At 35.6% G+C, this 21,657-nt stretch overlaps 1 protein-coding gene across 2 annotated transcripts; it reads left to right on the top strand.

The window, feature by feature from the left end:
- Positions 1–2,167: 2,167 nt before the first annotated feature.
- Positions 2,168–6,192, top strand: LOC137818694 (disease resistance protein RUN1). 2 transcript variants are annotated; one of them, XM_090296709.1, is made up of 6 exons: positions 2,168–2,747; positions 2,844–3,375; positions 3,470–3,924; positions 4,009–4,269; positions 4,380–5,105; positions 5,547–6,192. In XM_090296709.1, exons 3-6 carry the CDS (start codon positions 3,643–3,645, stop codon positions 5,982–5,984), a joined length of 1,707 nt encoding a protein of 568 aa, XP_090152835.1. In that variant the 5' UTR covers positions 2,168–2,747; positions 2,844–3,375; positions 3,470–3,642; the 3' UTR covers positions 5,985–6,192. The 2 variants fall into 2 exon arrangements, with proteins under 2 accessions (XP_090152835.1, XP_068478359.1); XM_068622258.2 differs by having other exon boundaries at positions 2,170–2,747; positions 2,844–3,924.
- Positions 6,193–21,657: the final 15,465 nt, after the last annotated feature.

Genomic DNA, 21,657 nt, shown 5'->3' with positions numbered 1-21,657 from the left:
AAAAATTCTGAAAAATACTCACGAAATAATTTTTTCCTGAATTTCGATGTAAGAATCTGCACTGAATTCGGGACAAAACGCAACAAATTTCAGGAAAAACGGACGAGTATTCACCATCGAAAAAAATTAAACAGTTTCACACAAACGAACCTTTCTTCAGCCCTGACAGTGATCAATAAAAAGTTTATTGCCAGTCTTGTGAGACGAATCTGAGGCTCATGATCATGGAAGACTGGTTGTTTGTATATGGCGCTGTAATTCTTGTTGGTCAGGTTCCATTTTACTGTTGTGTGAACAGCAGATGTAGGGAGTTGCTGGTATATATTGTGATGTGTGAAATATTGGATTTGGCCGTGCAAAATTTTCAAGGTGCATACAACCTTCTAAGGTCATTGTTTTCTGTTTATTGGAACCAATGTGCAATGTGGAGCATAGGAAATAGCGGAGGAGGGTACTATCAGGGAGCTATGGAGGCCTTTCATGCGACTATATGCTTTCTTTCTTCTCTAGCAATTCGATAGTGCCATCTGTAAGGTTTTTAGCCTTTGGTAGTTTTCAACATTGAACCCTGCCTTTGTGTGGGATGCTTTTCTATTTTGTTTGTTCCCTTACGTGATCCGGTAAGTGTAAAAGGGTTGGAATACTCCTTTTGTATCCCTTTAATTTAATTTCATTCTTTGCTGATAAAAAAAAAACATTTCAGAAAAAATAATTTAGAAGTGATTTTTAAAAGGGATAAAACAATCTTTTCAAAAAATTATGAGGTGCAGAGGAAAAAGTTGTTAGAGTGCAGGAAGAAACCCTTAAAAAGAAAAAAATTAGTACCTCTACCACTATCATTGTACCAACAACACGAGCTTTTACTTGCCAAAGTTTTTATTGTATATCTAAAGCCAAAGTTAGATCATAAAAGGCAAGTTTCTCATTAGGTATCAAGTCAGCCAAAACAGAATCACTTTGTGCAACAATTTATTTTGAATGCAATATCAAGAACAAATTTTATTAACATCAAACACATTTTTGTTTCAACATTTCAAGGCCACTTTGACACTTTTGAGCTTTTGTAACAAGTTAAATGTGGAACAACTCAAATAAGAACCTTGTTAAACATCTTCAATGATTTTAGAGCAATCAACATGGTCATTCCAAACTTTGAGGATCACAAAAAGAGAGGATAAAACTGTTAAGTAGAATAATTAAATGACACGAGCAAACTAGAAGACAAAAGTTAAAATGAGATAACTTTTCATGTTATTTTTTTGAGTTTAGACATATTTACTAGACCAGCAACCTACAATTCCAAGTGAGTATAAATGAAGAAAAAAAAGAAAATGTTTGGTACTAACTAGTATAGAAAAATATATAGCAGTTAATATTCCCCCATAACAATGAGAAGTAACTAGTACAACTTAATAGTGGTCATTATTGAAATAAATTATTGTTCCAAAAATTTATAAATATCACTTTGGAGAATATTCTTAATTTAATTCAATATTTTTTCTTTATTTAAATGTCAGAAAATTTTCTTCAAAGTAGATTATCACTCAATTTTAACCATAAAGCTCGATAATCCTTTAAAAAATGTCAACTTAGCTAAACAATTTGTCATCCATTTCAGCTAATTTCCAATAAAAATGTTTGTTTAATAATTCTAAGATAATGATATTGAAATAATGTTATAAAAATATGCCCATATAATTTTGTATTTCAAAATAAAAGGGAAAATTACATTTACTTTGTCTTAATAAAATCAATTACACTCACCTCATTTGTATTTCTAGTAAATGATAATAAACTTCCTAAATTTTAGTAAACTGACGTGCAATTCTTTTATTTTATTTATTTAAAAAATAATTTCAGGTGTAGTGACATTTATCTAAATTGTATTTATACCTTCTATTTTTTTTTTTCATTATTACAGTGGCCTCTTTAAATATTCGTTAATAGGGAAAGAAAATTTATTTTTTATTCTCTTAAAATTTAAAGAGATACGTGCCTAACATAAAAAGAGAGAAAACATAATATTTTAAAATAAAAAACAGAATATAATTAGAACAATAATATACTTACTAGTGTAATATTTTTTTCGGTGGTTCAGGTGTTGACTTTTTCGGTGATTCACGCGCTTCCACGACTATAAGCAAATGTATTAATCTTTGGCTACTTTGAATGGTTTTGTGTCTGTAAAGATCATATTTTTGACTGTGTTCCATTATTGCTTGCTTTCTCTTCTAACACTTGATGACGTCATCAATTTCTTCCATGGAATTGGAGTCTTCATCGTCCAAACTCCCGCAGATGTACGATGTGCTTATCAACTTTAATGGCGAAGACATCCAAAAGAAATTTGTTTCTCATCTCGATTCTGCCCTCTCTGCTGTTGGCTTCACCACTTTCCTTCACCACCCCAATGCACACAACCCACTTCACATCCAACAACCTGTTCTCAATCTCTCTCGTATAGCAATTGTTGTTTTCACCAAAACCTATTCTCAATCTGCTTGGTGTCTTCATCAGCTTCAACAAATCATCAAATGGCACCAAACTTATTGCCGGCATCTTCTGCCTGTTTATTACGAAATTCAGCCATCTGATGTACGTCTTCAGATGGGTGATTTTGGAAAAGCCTTCAAAGCAACTGCAGAGCAAGCATTCTCAGGACAACAACTGGAGAATGGCATGTCCAGGTGGAGCCACGCACTCACCAAAGCTGCAAATTTATTTGGATGGGATGAGAGCAATCGCAGGTAAATCACTCACTCAATCACCATATTTTAAGTTTGTGATTTAATTTTTGGTAATACATGACATGACTTCTTTCATGATTGGTATTGAACTTGAAGGAGTGATGCTGAACTAGTGGACAAAATTGTTAAGACCGTTCTTCATCTACCAGTATTGTCTGCTACTAAATTTCCAGTTGGATTACACTCGCACATGGAGGATCTAATTCGAACTATCAAATATAAATCCACGGAAGTTTGTAGCATAGCCATATATGGACAAGAAGGATCTGGTAAAACCACCCTTGCGAAAGCCATCTACCATCAAATTCACGATCCATTCACGGAGAAAAGTTTCATTGAAGATATTGGACAAGTTAGCGAAAGAAGAGGGAATCTTCGTTTACTGGAACAACTCCTTTCAGATGTCCTAAAATCAAAGGTAGAGATAGATAGCTTTGAGATGGGAAGAAGTATGATTCGGGAAAAACTTTCTGGGAAAAGGGTACTCATTGTACTTGACGATGCGCCTGAGTTTAATAGAGAATTACTATGGGAATGGCGTCATTGGTTCGGAGGAGGAAGTGTAATAATCATTACAACAATACCTGAAAACCTACCGAGGATACAGCAAGCTGATTTTGTTTTTCAGGTAAAGTTAATGAACGCAAACGAGTCCCTTGAGCTTCTTAGTTGGCACGCATTTAGAGAACCAAAACCAAAACAAAAATACCATTTCCTTGCAGAAAAAGTAGTTTCGTATTGTGGAGGACTACCCCTAACTCTTGAAGTCATTGGAAGTTATTTATATGAAAGGACCAAAGAAGAATGGAATTCAGTATTGTTACTATTAGCCAATATTCCCCACCACGATGTTCAAGGGAAATTGAAAATAAGTTTCGACGGTTTACGCAATCAAATGGAAAGAGATTTATTTCTTGATGTATGTTGTTCCTTTGTTGGTAAGAGCAGAACCTATGTTACGAAGATCCTAAATGGCTGTGGAATAGACGCAGATAGTGGAATAAGAGTTCTCATAAAGCATAGTCTCATACAAATTAATAAGAACAACAAATTAATAATGCATTCATTGCTACGACAAATGGGAAGAAAAATTATTCGTGAAATTTCAGGAAAGGAGCCTGAGAACAGTAAATTGTGGTTTGATAAGGATGCAAGATATTCACTGTCTGAGAATACGGTAAGAACATCCTTATGTCTATGGTTTTGAAACTTCTTTTGGAAGTGGTTGCTTTCTCATGTGCAATATATTTCTTTTTCTTAGCTCTTTTCATTTAAGTGCACAAAAGTCATTCAGACATTGCCTACCAGAAGAGATTTCTTCGGACGCTATCCTTTACAGGTAAGAGACCGATCAAGACTGCTGAAATTCGCTGGAGATTCTGAGTACCTTTTTAGGAATCTGAGATGGATCAGTTTGCGAGGGTTTTCTTCAGAATACCTACCTAACCACTTTTATCAGCATTATCCAATAGCCATTGAAATAAAACACAGTCTTCTTCGTTTCGTTTGGAAAGAACCACAGGTTTTTATTAAGTGTCATTCTCTTTTAAAATCATTATTTGTTTCCACTTATAACTATTTCGTTTTCTCGTTTACTTCTCTAATATTTTATCAAACACTATCTTCTTGAAGGTTTTGAAGTGGCTAAAAGTCCTTAATCTTAGTCACTCCAAGTACTTGATAGAAACCCCTGACTTTTCCGGACTACCAAGTCTTGCACAGCTCATTCTCAAAGATTGTCCAAGATTATGCAAAGTACACCAATCTATTGGATGTCTCTGCTATCTTACATTGCTAAATTTGCAGGACTGTACAAATCTAAGCAATCTCCCCAGAAAGATATATAAGTTGAAATCCTTAAAAACTTTGATTTTATCTGGTTGTTCGAAGATTGACTTAATGGAAAGAGATATAGTGGGATTGAAATCCTTGATAACTATAATGGCTGAAAATACAGTTACTAAACAATTGCCTTTTACAATTGTAAGCCCAAAAAGCATTGGATATATATTCCTACGTGGATGTGAGGAATTGTCACATAATCTTTTTCCTTCTATCATTCGGTCTCGGATGTGGCCAACAATGAATCCCCTATCTTATACTCATCCCTTCATGGATATGGAGGATAATAGTTGGGATGAAATTGCAGCATTTCTTAGAAGCCTTGCCAAAATCCGAAGTGTTCTGGTGGAATGTGACGCCGAGTTTCATCTATCTGAACAAGTAAAAACTATAGTGGTCGAATATGGTGGAAATATTACAGAATCAGCAATTTCAAAGAATCACCTCAAGTCTTTTCTGACTGGTATTGGAAGATACAAAGAATTCTTCAATACTCTAAGCGATAGCATACCTAAGGTTCTTCTCTAGTTTTCCTTTGTTTATTACTTTAACCATCATTTTAGCTACTATTTCTGAGAACATAAAATAATCCTAATGAAGTATCTAGTAGAAACTACAATACTGAACTTTTAGCACCATGAGTTCATCTAAAAGTATCTGATTTTAGTAATCAACTAACCAAGTCCTTATGCTTATACTAAGTACTACCAAATTGATTTCCACTTTCTTGCTTTACTAGCTTCATGATTGCTTTATTCCCAATGATTGTTGAAATATAAACTAAGAGAGACAAAAACAGAAATGCATACCAAAAATGATGGTGATATATATATATATATATATATATATATATATCTATATATATACACACAACAAAACTATTAACCAGATTTGTTTTAATCATGTATAACATTTTTGTTTAACTAAACATACGTCCTTCTTTATGACATGATACAGGTATTTGCAAGCAGTGAGTCATGTGATGTTTCTCTCCCAGGTGACAATGATCCTTATTGGTTGGCCCATATGGGTGATGGACCTTCTGTTTCCTTCACTGTGCCTCAAGATCGTGTCGTGAAGGGAATGGCTTTGTGTGTAGTTTATTTATCAACCTTCGAAATCATTGAACCTGAACTTACTACTGTCTTAATTGTTAATTACACGAAGTGCACATGTCAGATACACAACCATGGCACAGTAATTTCCTTCAATAATGAAGATTGGCCTGACATGATGTCAAATTTAGGATCAGGAGACAAGGTGGAGATTTTTGTGAGTTTGGGTCACGATTTGGTGGTTAAGAACACAACTGTCTATCTTATAAATGACTTAGAAAAGGAGCCTGTGCCAAAGAACAAATCTCTCCTTAAATTCATAAAGAAAACTCTAATGTGAGTACAAGTAAGTCATTTATCTTCTTTGAGAACTTTGAGTTATGGAATTAGTCCTTGTGTCCTTCGTCGCAATTTATTTTTTCTGATCCTTTCCTTGTTTTTCTTTGTATAGCTCATAGTTAAGAGATTCATACTTATTTTACCCTCTTTCTCACTCCTCACCTTGTTTACTTGAACTGTTTATTGTATTTGTTGTTACTTTTTGTCAATTCTATTCCCTTTTTAGCATATAATATTGCATTCAGAAAATCTCGTAAAAAATATTGCATTATGAAATAAAGATAGCTGCGGTTCGATAATTTGTTATGTGTTTTGCCTTGCTATATGCTATGTACTCTCTGTTTTTTCAATTTGGCGGTTAAAAGTATTTCATTTTTTTTTTCAATTTACATTTATAAGTTTCATTATAGTTTTCAGTTATGTAAAGTCACCAAATTATTTTAAATTTTCAACTAATTTTTTTCAAATATAGTCATGATCTTACAAATTATTTTAATTTGTTATAAATTAATTTAAAATTAATTCTTATAAATTGATATTCATTTGATATGTCCAAATATAATCTTTAAAAAATTCAAAAAATAACCATGTAGACAAATACCGCTAATAGTTAAAATATTTCAAATGTGTACTTTTTATTGACAATTAGTTTAGGCTTTTATTTTTCTGATATAAAGTTTTTTTTATCAAAAAAAATTAATAAATATAATTCATTTTAAAATGTTGAACCCTATTACAAAACAAAAAGATAATCATACAAAATCTCCATCCTATGATCCTCACCAGAAAAAAAGCATTGAAAGATATGATCCTCGATGCCCTTTCTTTTCTCAAATCACCACCATGATGATAGCACTCCACCAACACCATCAGTGCTACAATGAACTAGGCACGTACCTGCATCTAACCACCCCTCTCAACCATAAACTGTATAACTTACCATAATTCTTCTTTCCTTCATAATCCAATAAACCATTTCCCATTTTATTTCACAACACATATTAATAACATATCCGTAATAGTCAAACAACTCTTCACTTCAAAAATAAATGACATTGTCTCATCGTCCTCCCCACGCATAGCACCAATATTACTTACCATAATTATTCCACGTCTTTCTTTCTAAATTTACCTTTGTAGCAATCTTATTTTCCAAAACTCTTCATGTTGTGGTATACGTTGAAGGCAATGCCTTAGTCCTCTAAAAATTCTCGTACATGGACATGCCTTCCCCCTTCTACTTCGCCCTTTAAGATTCTATATGTTGATTTAACCGTATAATTTGATGTCTCTCATTCCTTCCATACCCACTTATCGTCTTTTTCCATGTTTAAACTTGTGTCTTCCAAAACTTGTGCGAGTTGATGCGCTTGGTTCTTTTCCCACTCAAATAAATTCCTTCTTCATTCTAACTTCTATAACCAATTGTTATTATTCCACTCCTTAACCTAATACAACTTAAAATCTCTGTTTGTGCTTAGAGAAAATAATCTCGGGAACTTATTTTTTAGTTCTTCATTATCCGCCCATTTATCTTCCTAAAAACTAATCTCCATCCCATTTCCTGCCTCCCAAGTTATAATATCATCAAATTTACTTTCCCATGAAGCCCATGCTATTTTCCTACCCTCCGAACATCAATCCCATAAAAATTTTCTCTGCAATTTCACTATCTCATTTGTCACCATTATTGGCATTCTATATAAAGATAAATGAAACACAGGGAGAGATGAAAACACTGATTTAATTAAGCATATCCTACCTGCCGTAGATACAAATTTATCATTCCATCTACCCAATCTATTCCTCGTTCTTTCCACCACATCCTCTAGAATTTATCTCTTGTGGCACCCCCCCAACTAACATTCCCAGATATTTAAATGGTATTTTCATCACATCACAATTAAGAATTTCCGCAAAACATTGAATCAAATTGTGATTGACTCCCACCCCTCCAATTTTACTCTTTAGAAAATTTACCTTAAAGTCAGATGCTAATTCAAAGCAGTTTCAGATTACCTTTATAATAAACACACTTTGATTATTGACTTTACAAAAAAATAGTGTATCATCCGCATATTGTAACATATTCTCACCTTAACCAACTTATCCCCAATCTCCATACTTTCTATCATATTTTTCTCAACTTCTTTTCTTACAACCCGTACTAATCCTTCTACCACTATAAGAAACAAGAAATGTGCTAAGGAGTCTCCTTGTCTCAGCCCCTTTTGTGGTTTAAATTCCTAAGTTGTACTCCCACACACTAATACTGACATCGAAGATGATTCTAAACATGCTTTTACTCAGACTATTCATCTTTCACAAAGAACCTAACCTTCCTAACATATAGTAGATGAACTCTCATCTTACTGACTCATAGGCCTTCTCGTAATTCACTTTAAAGAATATGCAACTATTCTTTTTTCTCTTCAGTTCCTCTAGAACTTCATTGGCCACAAGCACACTATCCATTAACCCCTTACCTTCTAAAAGCGTTGATTGCCTAATATCAATAACTTTATGTGACTATATATGTTCTTCTTGATCTCTTCCCAACAAATTTTATAAACCAAAATAAAAGTCGTCACAACATTTCATCTGGTACAAATAGACCGAGAGTGAACACTCAAGGGGTAAGGCGTAGTAAGTCCCAAACCGAGAGTGAACAAAACTGGTTTTTCGAAAACAAAACGTCCTGCCTTTCTTCCCCGTATCTTCTTTCTGTGATTCGTTTATGGAAGTGCCTCCTTACTTGGGCGCAAAAAACATATGAAAGTACTTGGGTGAATTTTTTCAGCGCTATACGGACCTTGAATGCGAATTGCAAAAAATAGAGCAAAATTTCACAAGTTTTGGTAGAGGATAGCCTTGGTTTGCGTGAAAATTTCTAAAAAATTATCAAGAAATAGTTTTTTTCCTGAAATTCCACGTAAGAATCTGCATTGAATTCGGGAGAAAACGCGACAAATTTCAAGTCAAACGAATGAGTATTCACCCACGAAAAGAATCAAACAGTTTCACCTAAACGAACCTTCCTTTCAGACCTGGAAGTGATCAATAAAAAGTTTATTGCCAGTCTTGTGGGACGAATCTGGGGCTCAAATCTCAACCAAAACTCAATAGACACAGTGACGAACGTCTAGTAAAATTTTTAGACCAAAACACCCGAGGATTAAGGCGTAGTAAGTCCCAGATCGAGAGTGAACAAAACTGGTTTTTCGAAAACAAAACTTCTTGGCTTTTCTTCCTCGTATCTTCTTTTTGTGATTTGTTTATGGAAGTGTCACCTTACCTGGGAATAAACAACATATGAAAGTACTTGTGTGAATTTTTAAGCGCAATACGGACGCAAAATAAAAATTGCAGAAACTACGGCAAAATTTCACAAGTTTTGGTAGAGGATAGCCTTGTTTTGCGTTAAAATTTTTGAAAAATTATCCCAAAATAGTTTTTTCCTGAAATTCCACGTAAGAATCTGCACTGAATTCGGGACAAAACGCGACAAATTTCAGGTGAAACGGACGAGTATTCACCAACGAAAAAAATCAACCAGTTTCACACAAACGAACCTTCCTTCAGCCCTGACAGTGATCAATAAAAAGTTTATTGCCAGTCTTGTGGGACGAATCTAGGGATCAAGTCTCAGCCAAAATTCAATAGACACAACGACGAACGTCTGGTAAAATTTTAGACCAAAACACCCAAGGAGTAAGACGTAGTAAGTCGCAAACCGAGAATGAACAAAACTGGTGTTTCAAAAACAAAACGTCCTGGCTTTTCTTCCCCGTATCTTCTTTTTGTGATTCGTTTATGGAAGTGCCTCCTTACCTGGGCGCAAACAACATATGAATGTACTTGTGTGAATTTTTAAGCACAATACGGACGCAGAATAAGAATCGCAGAAAATAGGACGAAATTTCACAAGTTTTGGTTTTCGTGAAAAATTCTGAAGAAATACTTTTTCCTGAAATTCCACGCAATAATATGCACTGAATTTGGGACAAAACGCGACAAATTTCAGGCCAAACGGATGAGTATTCACCCACGAAAAAAATCAAACAGTTTCACACAAACGAATCTTCCTTCAGCCTTGGCAGTGATCAATAAAAAGTTTATTGTCAGTCTTGTGGGACGAATCTGAGGCTCAAATCTCATCCAAAACTCAATAGAACGTCTGGGAAAAATTTTAGACGAAAACACTCAAGGAGTAAGGCGTAGTAAGTCCCAAACCGAGAGTGAACAAAACTGGTTTTTCGAAAACAAAAAGTCCTGCCTTTCTTCCCCGTATCTTCTTTTTGTGATTCGTTTATGGAAGTGCCTCCTTACCTGGGCGCAAAAAACATATGAAAGTACTTGGGTAAATTTTTTAAGCGCAATACGGACGTAGAATAAGAATTGCAAAAAATAGAGCAAAATTTCACAAGTTTTGGTAGATGATAGCCTTGTTTTGCGTGAAAAATTCTAAAAAATTCTGCAGAAATACTTTTTTCCTGAAATTCCACGCAAGAATCTGCACTGAATTCGGGACAAAACGCGACAAATTTCAGGCCAAACGGATGAGTATTCACCCACGAAAAAAATCAAACAGTTTCACACAGATGAACCTTCCTTTTAGCCCTGGCAGTGATCAATAAAAAGTTTATTGCCAGTTTTGTGGGACGTATCTGAGGCTCAAATCTCAGCCAAATCTCAATAGACACAGTGATGAACGTTTGGTAAATATTTTAGACGAAAACATTCAATGAGTAAGGAGTAGTAAGTCCCAGATCGAGAGTGAACAAAACTGGTTTTTCGAAAACAAAATGTCCTGCCTTTCTTCCTCGTATCTTCTTTTTGAGATTCGTTTATGGAAGTGCCTCCTTACCTAGGCACAAACCACATATGAAAGTACTTGTGTGAATTTTTAAGCGAAATATGGACTCGAAATAAAAATTGAAGAAAGTAGGGCAAAATTTCACAAGTTTTGGTAGAGCCTTGGTTTGCGTGAAAAATTCTGAAAAATTCTTCCGCAATAGTTATTTTCCCCAAATTCCACGTAAGAATATGCACTTAATTCGGGATAAAACGCGACAAATTTCAGGTCAAATGGATGAGTATTCATTCACCCACTAAAAAAATCAAACAGTTTCACACAAACCAACCTTCCTTTCAGTACTGGTAGTGATCAATAAAAAGTTTGTTGCCAGTCTTTTGGGAAGAATCTTGGGCTCAAATCTCAGCCAAAAGTCAATAGACACAGTGACGAACATCTGGTAAAATTTTTAGACCAAATCATCCAAGGAGTAAGGTGTAGTAAGTCGCAGACCGAGAGTGAACAAAACTGGTTTTTCGAAATCAAAACGTCTTGGATTTTTCTTCCCCGTATCTTCTTTTTGTGATTGGTTTATGAAAGTTCCTCCTTACCTAGTAGCAAACAACATATGAAAGTACTTGTGCGAATTTTTAAGCGCAATACGGATGCAAAATAAAAATTGCAGAAAGTATGGCGAAATTTCACAAGTTTTGGTAGATGATAGCCTTGGTTTGCGTGAACAATTCTGAAAAATTCTCTCGAAATAGTTTTTTCCTGAAATTCCACGTACGAATCTGCACCGAATTAGGGACAAAACGCGACAAATTTCAGGTCAAACGGATGAGTATTCACCCTTGAAAAAAAAAACAAACATTTTCACACAAACGAAGCTTCCTTTCAGCCTTGACAGTGATCAATAAAAAGTTTATCGTTAGTTTTGTGGGACGAATATGAGGCTCAAATCTCATCCAAAACTCAATAGACATAGTGAGGAACGTTTGGTTAAATTTTTAGACTAAATCATCCAAGGAGTAAGGCGTAGTAAGTCCCAGACCGAGAGTGAAAAAACTGGTTTTTCGAAAACAAAACGTCCTAACTTTTCTTCCCCGTATCTTCTTGTTGTGATTCGTTTATGGAAGTTCCTCCTTACCTGGGCGCAAACAACATATGAATGTACTTGTGTTAATTTTTAAGCGCAATACGGACGTAGAATAAGAATTGCAGAAAATAGGACGAAGTTTCACAAGTTTTGGTAGAGGATAGCTTTGGTTTGCGTGAAAATTCTAAATAATTCTAAGAAATACTTCTTTCCTGAAATTCCACGCAAGAATATGAACTGAATTCGGGACAAAACGCGACAAATTTCAGGCCAAACGGATGAGTATTCAGCCACGAAAAAAATCAAATAGTTTCACACAAACGAATCTTCCTTCAACCCTAGCAGTGATCAATAAAAAGTTTATTGCCAGTCTTTTGGGACAAATCTGAGGCTCAAATCTCATCCAAAACTCAATAGATACAGTGAAAAACGTCAGGTAAAATTTTTAGACGAAAACACTCAAGGAATAAGGCGTAGTAAGTCCCAAACCGAGAGTGAACAAAACTGGTTTTTCAAAAACAAAAAGTCCTGCCTTTCTTCCCCGTATCTTCTTTTTGTGATTCGTTTATGGAAGTGCCTCCTTACCTGGGCGCAAAAAACATATGAAAGTACTTGTGTGAAATTTTAAGCGCAATACCGACGTAGAATAAGAATTGCAGAAAATAGAGCAAAATTTCACAAGTTTTGGTAGAGGATAGGCTTGGTTTGCGGAAAAATTCTAAAAAATTCTGAAGAAATACTTTTTTCTTGAAATTCCACGCAAGAATCTGCACTGAATTCGGGACAAAACTGTTTAAGCTGGAGGAAGCTTCTTCCCTACCAAGGCTTGATGTGTGTTTGATGAAGAAAATGGCTTGGGTGCTTTGAAGATTGTAATAGGTTTTAGATTCATATGTAATTAGGCTTGTAAGTGTGTATGATTGCCTTTTGCTGTGTAACCTATCCTAGATGCCTAACCAAGTCTAGATCAAGCACATGATGTGGTTAAATGGTTTTTGAAAAGCTTTTGAAATGTTTTTAACAGTTTTAAAACAGTACACAAATAAATCTGTTTTATAGAGAAAGAATCTGTTTATTTCTTCTCTGTTAAAAAGGCTTTTGTTAAATAGTTTTTAGAAAGCTTTTTAAAATGGTTTTAACAGTTTTAAAACAGTACACAAATAAATCTGTTTTATGGAGAAAGAATCTGTTTATTTCTTCTCTGTTAAAAGGCTTTTCTAAACTTCTGTTAAGGCACCAAGGGAAAGCTCAGTTCGTTATTTCAGTTAAGCTGAGCTGGCCTGTGTGTTATACTTTAATCTGTTTTACTGTGAAAGAACAGGTTTATTCCTTGGTGTGCTGAAAGGTTTTTCACAAGTTAGTCAGGGCTCCAAAGGTACCACTCAGACAGTTATTTCTGTTAAGCTGAGTTGGCAGTTTTTACAGAATAAATCTGTTAAGTTCAAAACTGAATCTGTTGTTTTCTTAACTGCTTTTCAACTGTTTTTTGAAAAGAAGTTAGAAACTGTTTTCTATATAAACAATGTCTCTCTCACATGAAAGAGTGCTGAGGAATTACGCTTTTAACAGAGATTAAACAATTTCCATGTGAGAAGAAGGATTGAAAAGAGTTTGTGAAAGGTTTCCAAAGAGATTTTCAAGTGTGCTTGTTCTAGGAAACCTTGAATCTTGGTGAAGGTCCTGGTGCAGTTTCTGCAGCAAATTGAACTACTGGTTTTGAGTTCTTGCATCTTCTTTTCAGGTGTAATCTTTCCTTTATTCTGTTTTGTAAAGGTGTAAGTGTTAGTCACTCCTTGATAGGGTTTCTTGGAGTGCAAGGTGTGCTGAAATAGGGTTTTTCAGCATTGTATGTGGTGTTCTTGTAGGGTTCAAGAACTGCTGGTTTTGTAAGTAATTGGCATTGTTTTTTAGTGAATTCCACCTTGGGGTAAGGTGAGACTGGATGTAGCTCTGTATGAGTGAACCAGTATAAAAACGTGTGTATCTTGCATTCTCATCCCTGCACTCTTTTCTGTCTTTGCTTAATCCTGTCAAGAACTAAATCTGTTCTTTTTAAATTGAATCTGTTAATTCTGGGTTAAGTGAAAATTGTTCTTCCTGTTTTGTTAAAGGTTTCTGATCATAAACAAGGTTGCTGCATATAATGGCTTAAGTGAATTGTGAACAAACTGACCATTCATTAAAACCTGTGAAAGGAACATTTTTCTTGAGATCTTGTGTTGTGTAATTTTGGTTGATCTCTAAGCATAGCTATATCCTTTATCCTCACAATAATAAGCTGATCTGGTTCTATTCTGATTCTCTGTTGATCACAATTTTACAGTGAACAAAATTCAGATTGTGCCAATACTGCTCTGAAAAATCAATCTGTTTCGTGTAAAATCAATCTGTTCTTTTTGCCTCTGGAATACTGAAAAATTGTGTGTTCTTGCGAAAATTTTATAAGCTCAATTCACCCCTCCCCTCTTGAACTTAGACACTAATAGACCCAACAATTGGTATCAAGAGCTAGGGCTTGTATTTTGCTCAAGTGTGTGTATGATGTCTGAGTTTAAAATGCCTTTTGCTGAAGGTGCATCTATTAATAGACCTCCTATGTTTGGTGGTGTTAACTATGCTTTCTGGAAAATCAGGATGAAGATCTTTATGGAATCTATTGACATGGGAATCTGGGATGCAGTGGTCAGTGGACCTTTTATACCTATGCAGGTTGTCAAAGATGAAACAATAAAGAAGCCTTGGTCTGAATGGAGTGAAACTGAGAAGAAAAAGGCCCAATATGATTCGTTAGCCAAGAATATCATCACATCTGCACTGAATATGGATGAGTTCTTTAGAGTCTCTCAATGTAACTCAGCAAAGGAGATGTGGGATGTACTAGAGGTGACTCATGAAGGAACTGATGATGTGAAACGGGCAAGGAAGCACTCACTCATTCAGGAGTATGAGCTATTCAGAATGCAATCTGAAGAAAGTATTGCAGATGTGCAGAAACGATTTACACATATTGTAAATCACCTCATTGGCCTTGGTAAAGTCTTTGAGAAGGAAGAGCTCAACATAAAGGTATTAAAATGTCTTGATAGGAGCTGGCAGCCTAAGGTAACAGCAATCTCAGAATCCAGAGATTTATCCAAGATCTCTACTGCTGCACTTTTTGGAAAGCTGATAGAACATGAAATTGAGCTGAAAAGATTGAAAGAACAAGAAACAGTGGAAAAGAAGGCCAAAGGAATTGCTCTGAAAACTACCATAGAACATGATGCAAGTGAGGAAGAAGGTGATCCAGAACATGATGAGACTGTGAGTCTGCTCACCAGGAAATTCAGCAGATTCCTTAGAAAGAAAAACCGTGACAGAACTCAGCAGAGAAAGAGGTATTCCAAACAACCTATTGATTCAAATTCTTCCAATTACACGTGTTTTGGATGTGGTAAACCAGGTCATATAAAAGCTGATTGTCCAAACAATCAAAGTAAAGAAAAATCAACAAGCAAGAAGAATGACAAAGGGAAAGGTAGAAGAGCATATATCTCATGGGAAGATAATGATGTATCCTCATCTAGTGATTCTTCAACTGAAAGTGAAAAAGCAAATATTTGCTTCATGGTGAATGATGAGGGATCCAACTCTGACTCAGTAAGTAATTTCTCCACTGATTCTGAAAACTATGATCAACTGCTATTAGCCTTTAGGGAAACACATGATGAAGCAAACAGGTTGGCTGTAATGTGCAACAGATTGAATAAAGTAAATAAGGTACTTGAACCAAAGGTCAAAAAAGAACTGCACAAAGCTAAAACTGAATTAATTAGTCTTGAATTGACATGTTTGCATGCATCAATTAAAACTTGTGATAATTGCAAAAAGCTTGAAAAACAGGTTGAGTATTTGTTAAAAACACTTTCAAATTTCACTAAGGGAAGAGAAAATCTTGAAACCTTATTAGGTTCACAAAATGCTGTTTTCAATAAAAATGGTTTAGGATATAATCCTGGAATGAAAGGTAATGTGAAAAAGCTGTCAAGTTTCTTTGTTCCTTCCAAAACAGGTTTTTCCTCTTTTAGTAATTCAAAAACAATGCATACTGCAACATGTTTTTATTGTATGAAATCTGGTCATGTATCTAGAACATGTAAGGCTAGGAAATATTTTGTTCCTAAAGGTTTAGCCAAATGGCTTCCTAAGGAAAGGTGTTAATCATGCTGGACCCTAGACTAAAAGGGTACCATATGTGCTAAATCTGTTTTGTTGCAGAAAAACAGCAGGAGAAACCAGTGGTATCTAGACAGTGGCTGCTCAAAGCACATGACTGGTGATGTGACTCAGTTTATAAATCTGAAACTCAAAGCTGAAGGGCATGTCACATATGGAGATAACAATAGAGGAAAAATTCTTGGAAGAGGAGATGTTGGCACTAAAGACTCAACTACAATTGAGAATGTTCTATATGTTGAAGGGCTAAAACATAGTCTTCTAAGCATTAGCCAGCTGTGTGACAAGGGATACAAGGTCAATTTCGAAGCCAATACTTGTACAATTTCAAATGAAAATTCTGGTAAGGTGCTGTTCACTGGAAAAAGGGTAAACAACATTTATCTCCTTGACATTGTAAAGAGTTGTTCTGAAAATGAGTGTTTGCTATCTAAAAATGATGAGTCATGGCTGTGGCATAGGAGACTAGCTCACATTCACACAAATCACTTGAACAAGCTAAAATCTAAGGAACTTGTTTCTGGCTTACCAAACATAAAGTTTCAAAATAACAGATTGTGTGATGCCTGTGTAAAGGGAAAACAGATTAGAACTTCTTTTAAGTCAAAAGATATGGTTTCTTCAAATAAAGCTTTGGATGTTGTGCATATGGATTTGTTTGGACCATCTAGGACTGCTAGCTTAGCTGGAAATTACTATGCTTTGGTGATTGTTGATGACTTTTCAAGATATACATGGACTTTGTTTCTTGCTTCTAAAAATGATGCATATAAAGCCTTTAAGAAACTTGCAAAGGTTCTGCATAATGAGAATGAAAATAGGATAAAACAGATTCGTAGTGATCATGGGGGAGAATTTCAAAATGCAAAGTTTGATAAATATTGTGAAAAACATGGGATCATACATAGCTATTCTGCTCCTAGGACACCCCAACAAAATGGTGTTGTTGAAAGAAAGAATAGATCACTAGAAGAGTTAGCTAGGACTATGCTAAATGAATCTGGTTTACCTAAATATTTTTGGGCTGATGCTGTATATACTGCTTCTTATGTGCTTAACAGAACATTGATTAGACCAATCCTTAAGAAAACTCCCTATGAATTGTATAAAGGAAGGAAGCCTAGCATTAGTCATCTTAGGGTGTTTGGCTGCAAATGTTTTGTTTTAAATAATGGTAAGGATAATCTGGGGAAGTTTGATCCTAAATCAGATGAAGGAATACATATTGGTTATGCTATAAATGGTCATGCTTATAGAGTATATAACAAAAGATTGCTTGCTGTTGAAGAATCTATACATGTTGTGTTTGATGAAACAGATTTTTCTGTGCCCAAATCTGTTGTGGATGAACCTGGTATGGATGATTTAAGAACAATTATGCAACAGAATCAATCCAGTGAGCTTGATGCTACTAATCCAAATTCTGTCAAAGAATCTATTGTGAATGCAGGACTGCCTAAAGAATGGAAGACTCCAAGGGATCTCACTCTTGACAATGTGATTGGTAAAATTGAGAAAGGAGTCTCAACAAGGAATTCACTCAATAACTTCTGCAGAACAGTAGCTTTTGTGTCTCAGATTGAACCTAAAAGCCTGGAAGAAGCACTGCAAGACAGCAATTGGATAACAGCAATGCAGGAAGAGCTGAACCAGTTTGAATACAATGAAGTGTGGACCTTGGTTCCAAGGAAGCATGAGATGAACACCATAGGAACCAAGTGGGTGTACAGGAACAAGATGGATGAACATGGAGCTATCACTAGAAATAAAGCAAGACTGGTTGCTAAAGGGTATAACCAAGAAGAAGGTATTGACTTTGGTGAAACCTATGCACCAGTAGCACGTCTTGAAGCTGTCAGACTTCTTCTAGCATTTTCCAGCATACAAGGCTTCAAGCTATTTCAAATGGATGTCAAGAGTGCATTTCTAAATGGCTACATCAATGAAGAAATGTATGTATCTCAGCCTCCAGGATTTGAAGATCACAAGAATCCAGAACATGTGTTCAGACTTAAGAAAGCTTTATATGGATTAAAGCAAGCACCTAGGCAATGGTATGAAAGGCTAAGTGAATTTCTGCTTTCTCAAGGTTATAGCCGTGGCAATTCAGATAAAACTCTCTTTCTAAAGAAGAAAAGTGAAGATATCATACTTGTGCAAGTCTATGTAGATGATATTATCTTTGGATCCACAAATGAAGAGATGTGTGAAGACTTTGTGAAAACCATGAAAAGTGAGTTTGAGATGTCAATGTTAGGGGAAATGAATTTCTTCCTTGGTCTACAAGTTAAGCAACTCAAGGATGGGATTTTCATAAGCCAAGAAAAATACTGCAAGGAACTACTCAAGAAGTTTGATATGGACCAATGCAAAGCAATCAGCACTCCTATTTCAACAAATTGTCAGCTGGATCAAGATTCTGCAGGAAAATCAGTGGATCAAACTAAGTATAGGGGTTTAATTGGTTCCCTATTATATCTAACTGCCAGCAGGCCTGACATTATGTTTGTTGTATGTCTATGTGCTAGATATCAATCTGATCCAAAGGAATCACACTACAATGCAGCAAAGAGAATTCTGAAATATTTGCAAGGATCTAAGGATGTTGGATTGTGGTATCCTAACAAGGTATCCTTGAACTTGATTGGTTTTTCAGATTCTGATTTTGCAGGTTGCAAAGTTGATAGGAAGAGCACAAGTGGGACTTGTCACATGCTTGGATCAAGTCTAATCTCTTGGCATTGCAAGAAGCAAGCTTGTGTTGCTCTCTCCACAGCAGAAGCAGAATACATAGCTGCTGGAAGTTGTTGTGCTCAAACCTTATGGCTAAGGCAGCAGCTAAGTGATTTTGGTATTCTGATAAATAACATACCTATAAAGTGTGATAATACAAGTGCCATAAATTTGTCTAAGAATCCTGTCATGCATTCTAGAACTAAACATATTGAAATTAGACATCACTTTTTAAGAGAACATATAGCTAATGGAACATGTGATATACAATTCATTGGTACTGAGTTTCAATTGGCTGATCTATTCACTAAACCACTTGCTAAAGACAGGTTTCACTTTCTTTTAAATGAATTGGGTATTATTAGCTTGAATTGTCCTCTGCAGTGAAAATTTCAATCTGTTGTTTTATGTTTTAACATGTTTCGTTCCCTGTTTCAGAAATCACAACTGTGACTAGGAAAGAGAAAGATTTATTTTTTTCTCTCTCTCACTTTATTGTTGACTGCTTTTACGGTTATTGACCAGCAGATCCATGCAAATTAATGTGTGGGTATCCTAACTAATTGGATTTTGTGTAGATGCAACAAATTTGATGTACCAAAATCAGGTTCCAAGATATTCCTACGTGAATCCACACCTGAACCTGCTGCACCATTGGAATAAAATCTGCAGCATATCTGTGGGATTTGATTTCTCTTCAAAATTCATTATTTCCAAAATCTGATTACATTGCCCTGAATTAAAATTTGTGCTTTTCAATTTTGGTTTAATAATTCTATATAAACCCTGCTCAAATCAGTTCTTTCTCACACTTTCTCATTTGTGCTATAAGCTGTCCAGATTCACACTTGCTTCACCACAGGTTTCGTTTCTGTTCTGAGTAATAATCTGTGCTGTTTTTCTATAGAATTGTTTGTTAATAAACTGGTGCAGGAAAACACAGATTGAGCATGGCATCCTCATCACACAGAAGGAAGAAATCCAAGGAGAAATCCAGCAGCAACCAAGGCATTCTGGAGAAATGGTTTGCTGGAGATTCTGAAGCAATGACAAGATACATTCATGAGACAAGCAGGAAGCAAGTCAATGCACCCAAAGTGCTGGAATTTTCCTGGCTGAGAGAAGAAAATCTGACTGAAGCAAAGACCTTGCTCAAGCATCAAAAGCTGAAGAACTTTCTAGAGATGACTGGAAATGTATATCCAGATTTGGTGAAAGTTTTCTATAGCAACTTGGTTCAAGATGGCAAAAATCTGATCTCCCATGTGAAAGGTGTGAAGCTGAAGATTACAAGGGAAATATGGAGCAATGTGGGAGGAATCAAATATTCTGGAATGAAGGTAAGCAAAGGGAACACTGCTGGAATCCAGGGATTCAACAAGATGCAGTTTTACAGAAGTTGTGTGAGGAATCCTGCTGAACCAGTGGCTAGATTTCATGCTGGAAATCTCACAATCATTCCAAGACTCCTTGCCTACATCATTGCTTGGCAGCTTACTCCAAGAGGAAGTAATCATGCAACTCTCCATGAAGAGGACTTGATTTTACTATACTGCATCATGAATCAACTCAAGGTAAATTGGGTAAGTACTATGGTGGAGCATATGCTCAAATCCACAAGGTTACCAGACTATCGCTTTCCATATGTAATTTTTGTGTCAAAGCTAATTGATTACTTTGAAGTTGACACTACAAATGAAAGAAATGACACAATTAAGGCAGCAAGTGAGATAGACAACTCCACTCTCCTCAAGATGGGATTTCAAAAGGAAGATGATAGCTGGATATTCAGAAGGAATGCTGCAAACAGAGCTGAAAATGAAGCTGCTGATCCAGAAAATGAAGAAGAAAATGCTGATGGAGTGCAGAACATGGATGCATCACAAGTACACTCTGCTGGACATGAGGATATTGCTGCTACAAGCCAAAATGCAATGGTTGCATATGAGGCACCTGAATACAGAGGTGAACCTTTGTCTATGTTTGAAAGACAAGTGCTAAGTAGGCTGGACACACTCACATATGAGCAGAAAGCACACTATGAGATGACCTACGCCAGGTTTCAACACTTGGATGATCAACTTGAAGGAGTTCAAGTGCAGCTAGCTGAGCTTTATTACAACAACAAGTGATCCTATTTCTAAGTCTTTATCTTTTATATGTTGTTGAGCAATTTGGAATTAATCTGTACTGTTTCATTTCTGCACTGGTTTTTAGTTGTTTTGTGATTTGTAATGAACCTCTATGGTTTATTGGTTTTATTTGAACTGTTATGTATGGCTATTATTGTTTCTGTGGTATTTTGTGCTCCCATTCTGTTTGATGAATCCAAAGGGGGAGAAGAATAGCCTAGAGAACAACCTAAGAATAGCCTGGTACAGGTTCTGCAGATGATATTCACAGTGGCTGCTGATATGATTCAGATGTTAAATCTGCAGGTATATCATTTCTAAATCTGTTGTTCTGCTTTAACACCTGTTTTCTGTGTATATGGTTCTGTACAGATTTGGTCATGATCTCTCTTCAAAGCTGTGCAAAGCAAAGGGAATTTGTCTCCATCAAACAGGGGGAGATTGTTTAAGCTGGAGGAAGCTTCTTCCCTACCAAGGCTTGATGTGTGTTTGATGAAGAAAATGGCTTGGGTGCTTTGAAGATTGTAATAGGTTTTAGATTCATATGTAATTAGGCTTGTAAGTGTGTATGATTGCCTTTTGCTGTGTAACCTATCCTAGATGCCTAACCAAGTCTAGATCAAGCACATGATGTGGTTAAATGGTTTTTGAAAAGCTTTTGAAATGTTTTTAACAGTTTTAAAACAGTACACAAATAAAT

This window comes from Phaseolus vulgaris, chromosome 10 (genome assembly GCF_051622355.1).
Source record: "Phaseolus vulgaris cultivar YP4 chromosome 10, ASM5162235v1, whole genome shotgun sequence".
Classification (NCBI taxonomy): Eukaryota; Viridiplantae; Streptophyta; class Magnoliopsida; order Fabales; family Fabaceae; genus Phaseolus; species Phaseolus vulgaris.
This window is presented reverse-complemented; position numbering and strand designations above follow the sequence as displayed.

Excerpts from the sequence above, each read along its gene's own strand:
- LOC137818694 (XM_068622258.2), top strand. The coding sequence starts at position 2,242 with ATGACGTCATCAATTTCTTCCATGGAATTGGAGTCTTCATCGTCCAAA. Across the intron at positions 3,925-4,008 it reads ATTCACTGTCTGAGAATACG|CTCTTTTCATTTAAGTGCAC; the intron begins GTAAGAACATCC and ends TCTTTTTCTTAG. Across the intron at positions 4,270-4,379 it reads TCGTTTGGAAAGAACCACAG|GTTTTGAAGTGGCTAAAAGT; the intron begins GTTTTTATTAAG and ends ATCTTCTTGAAG.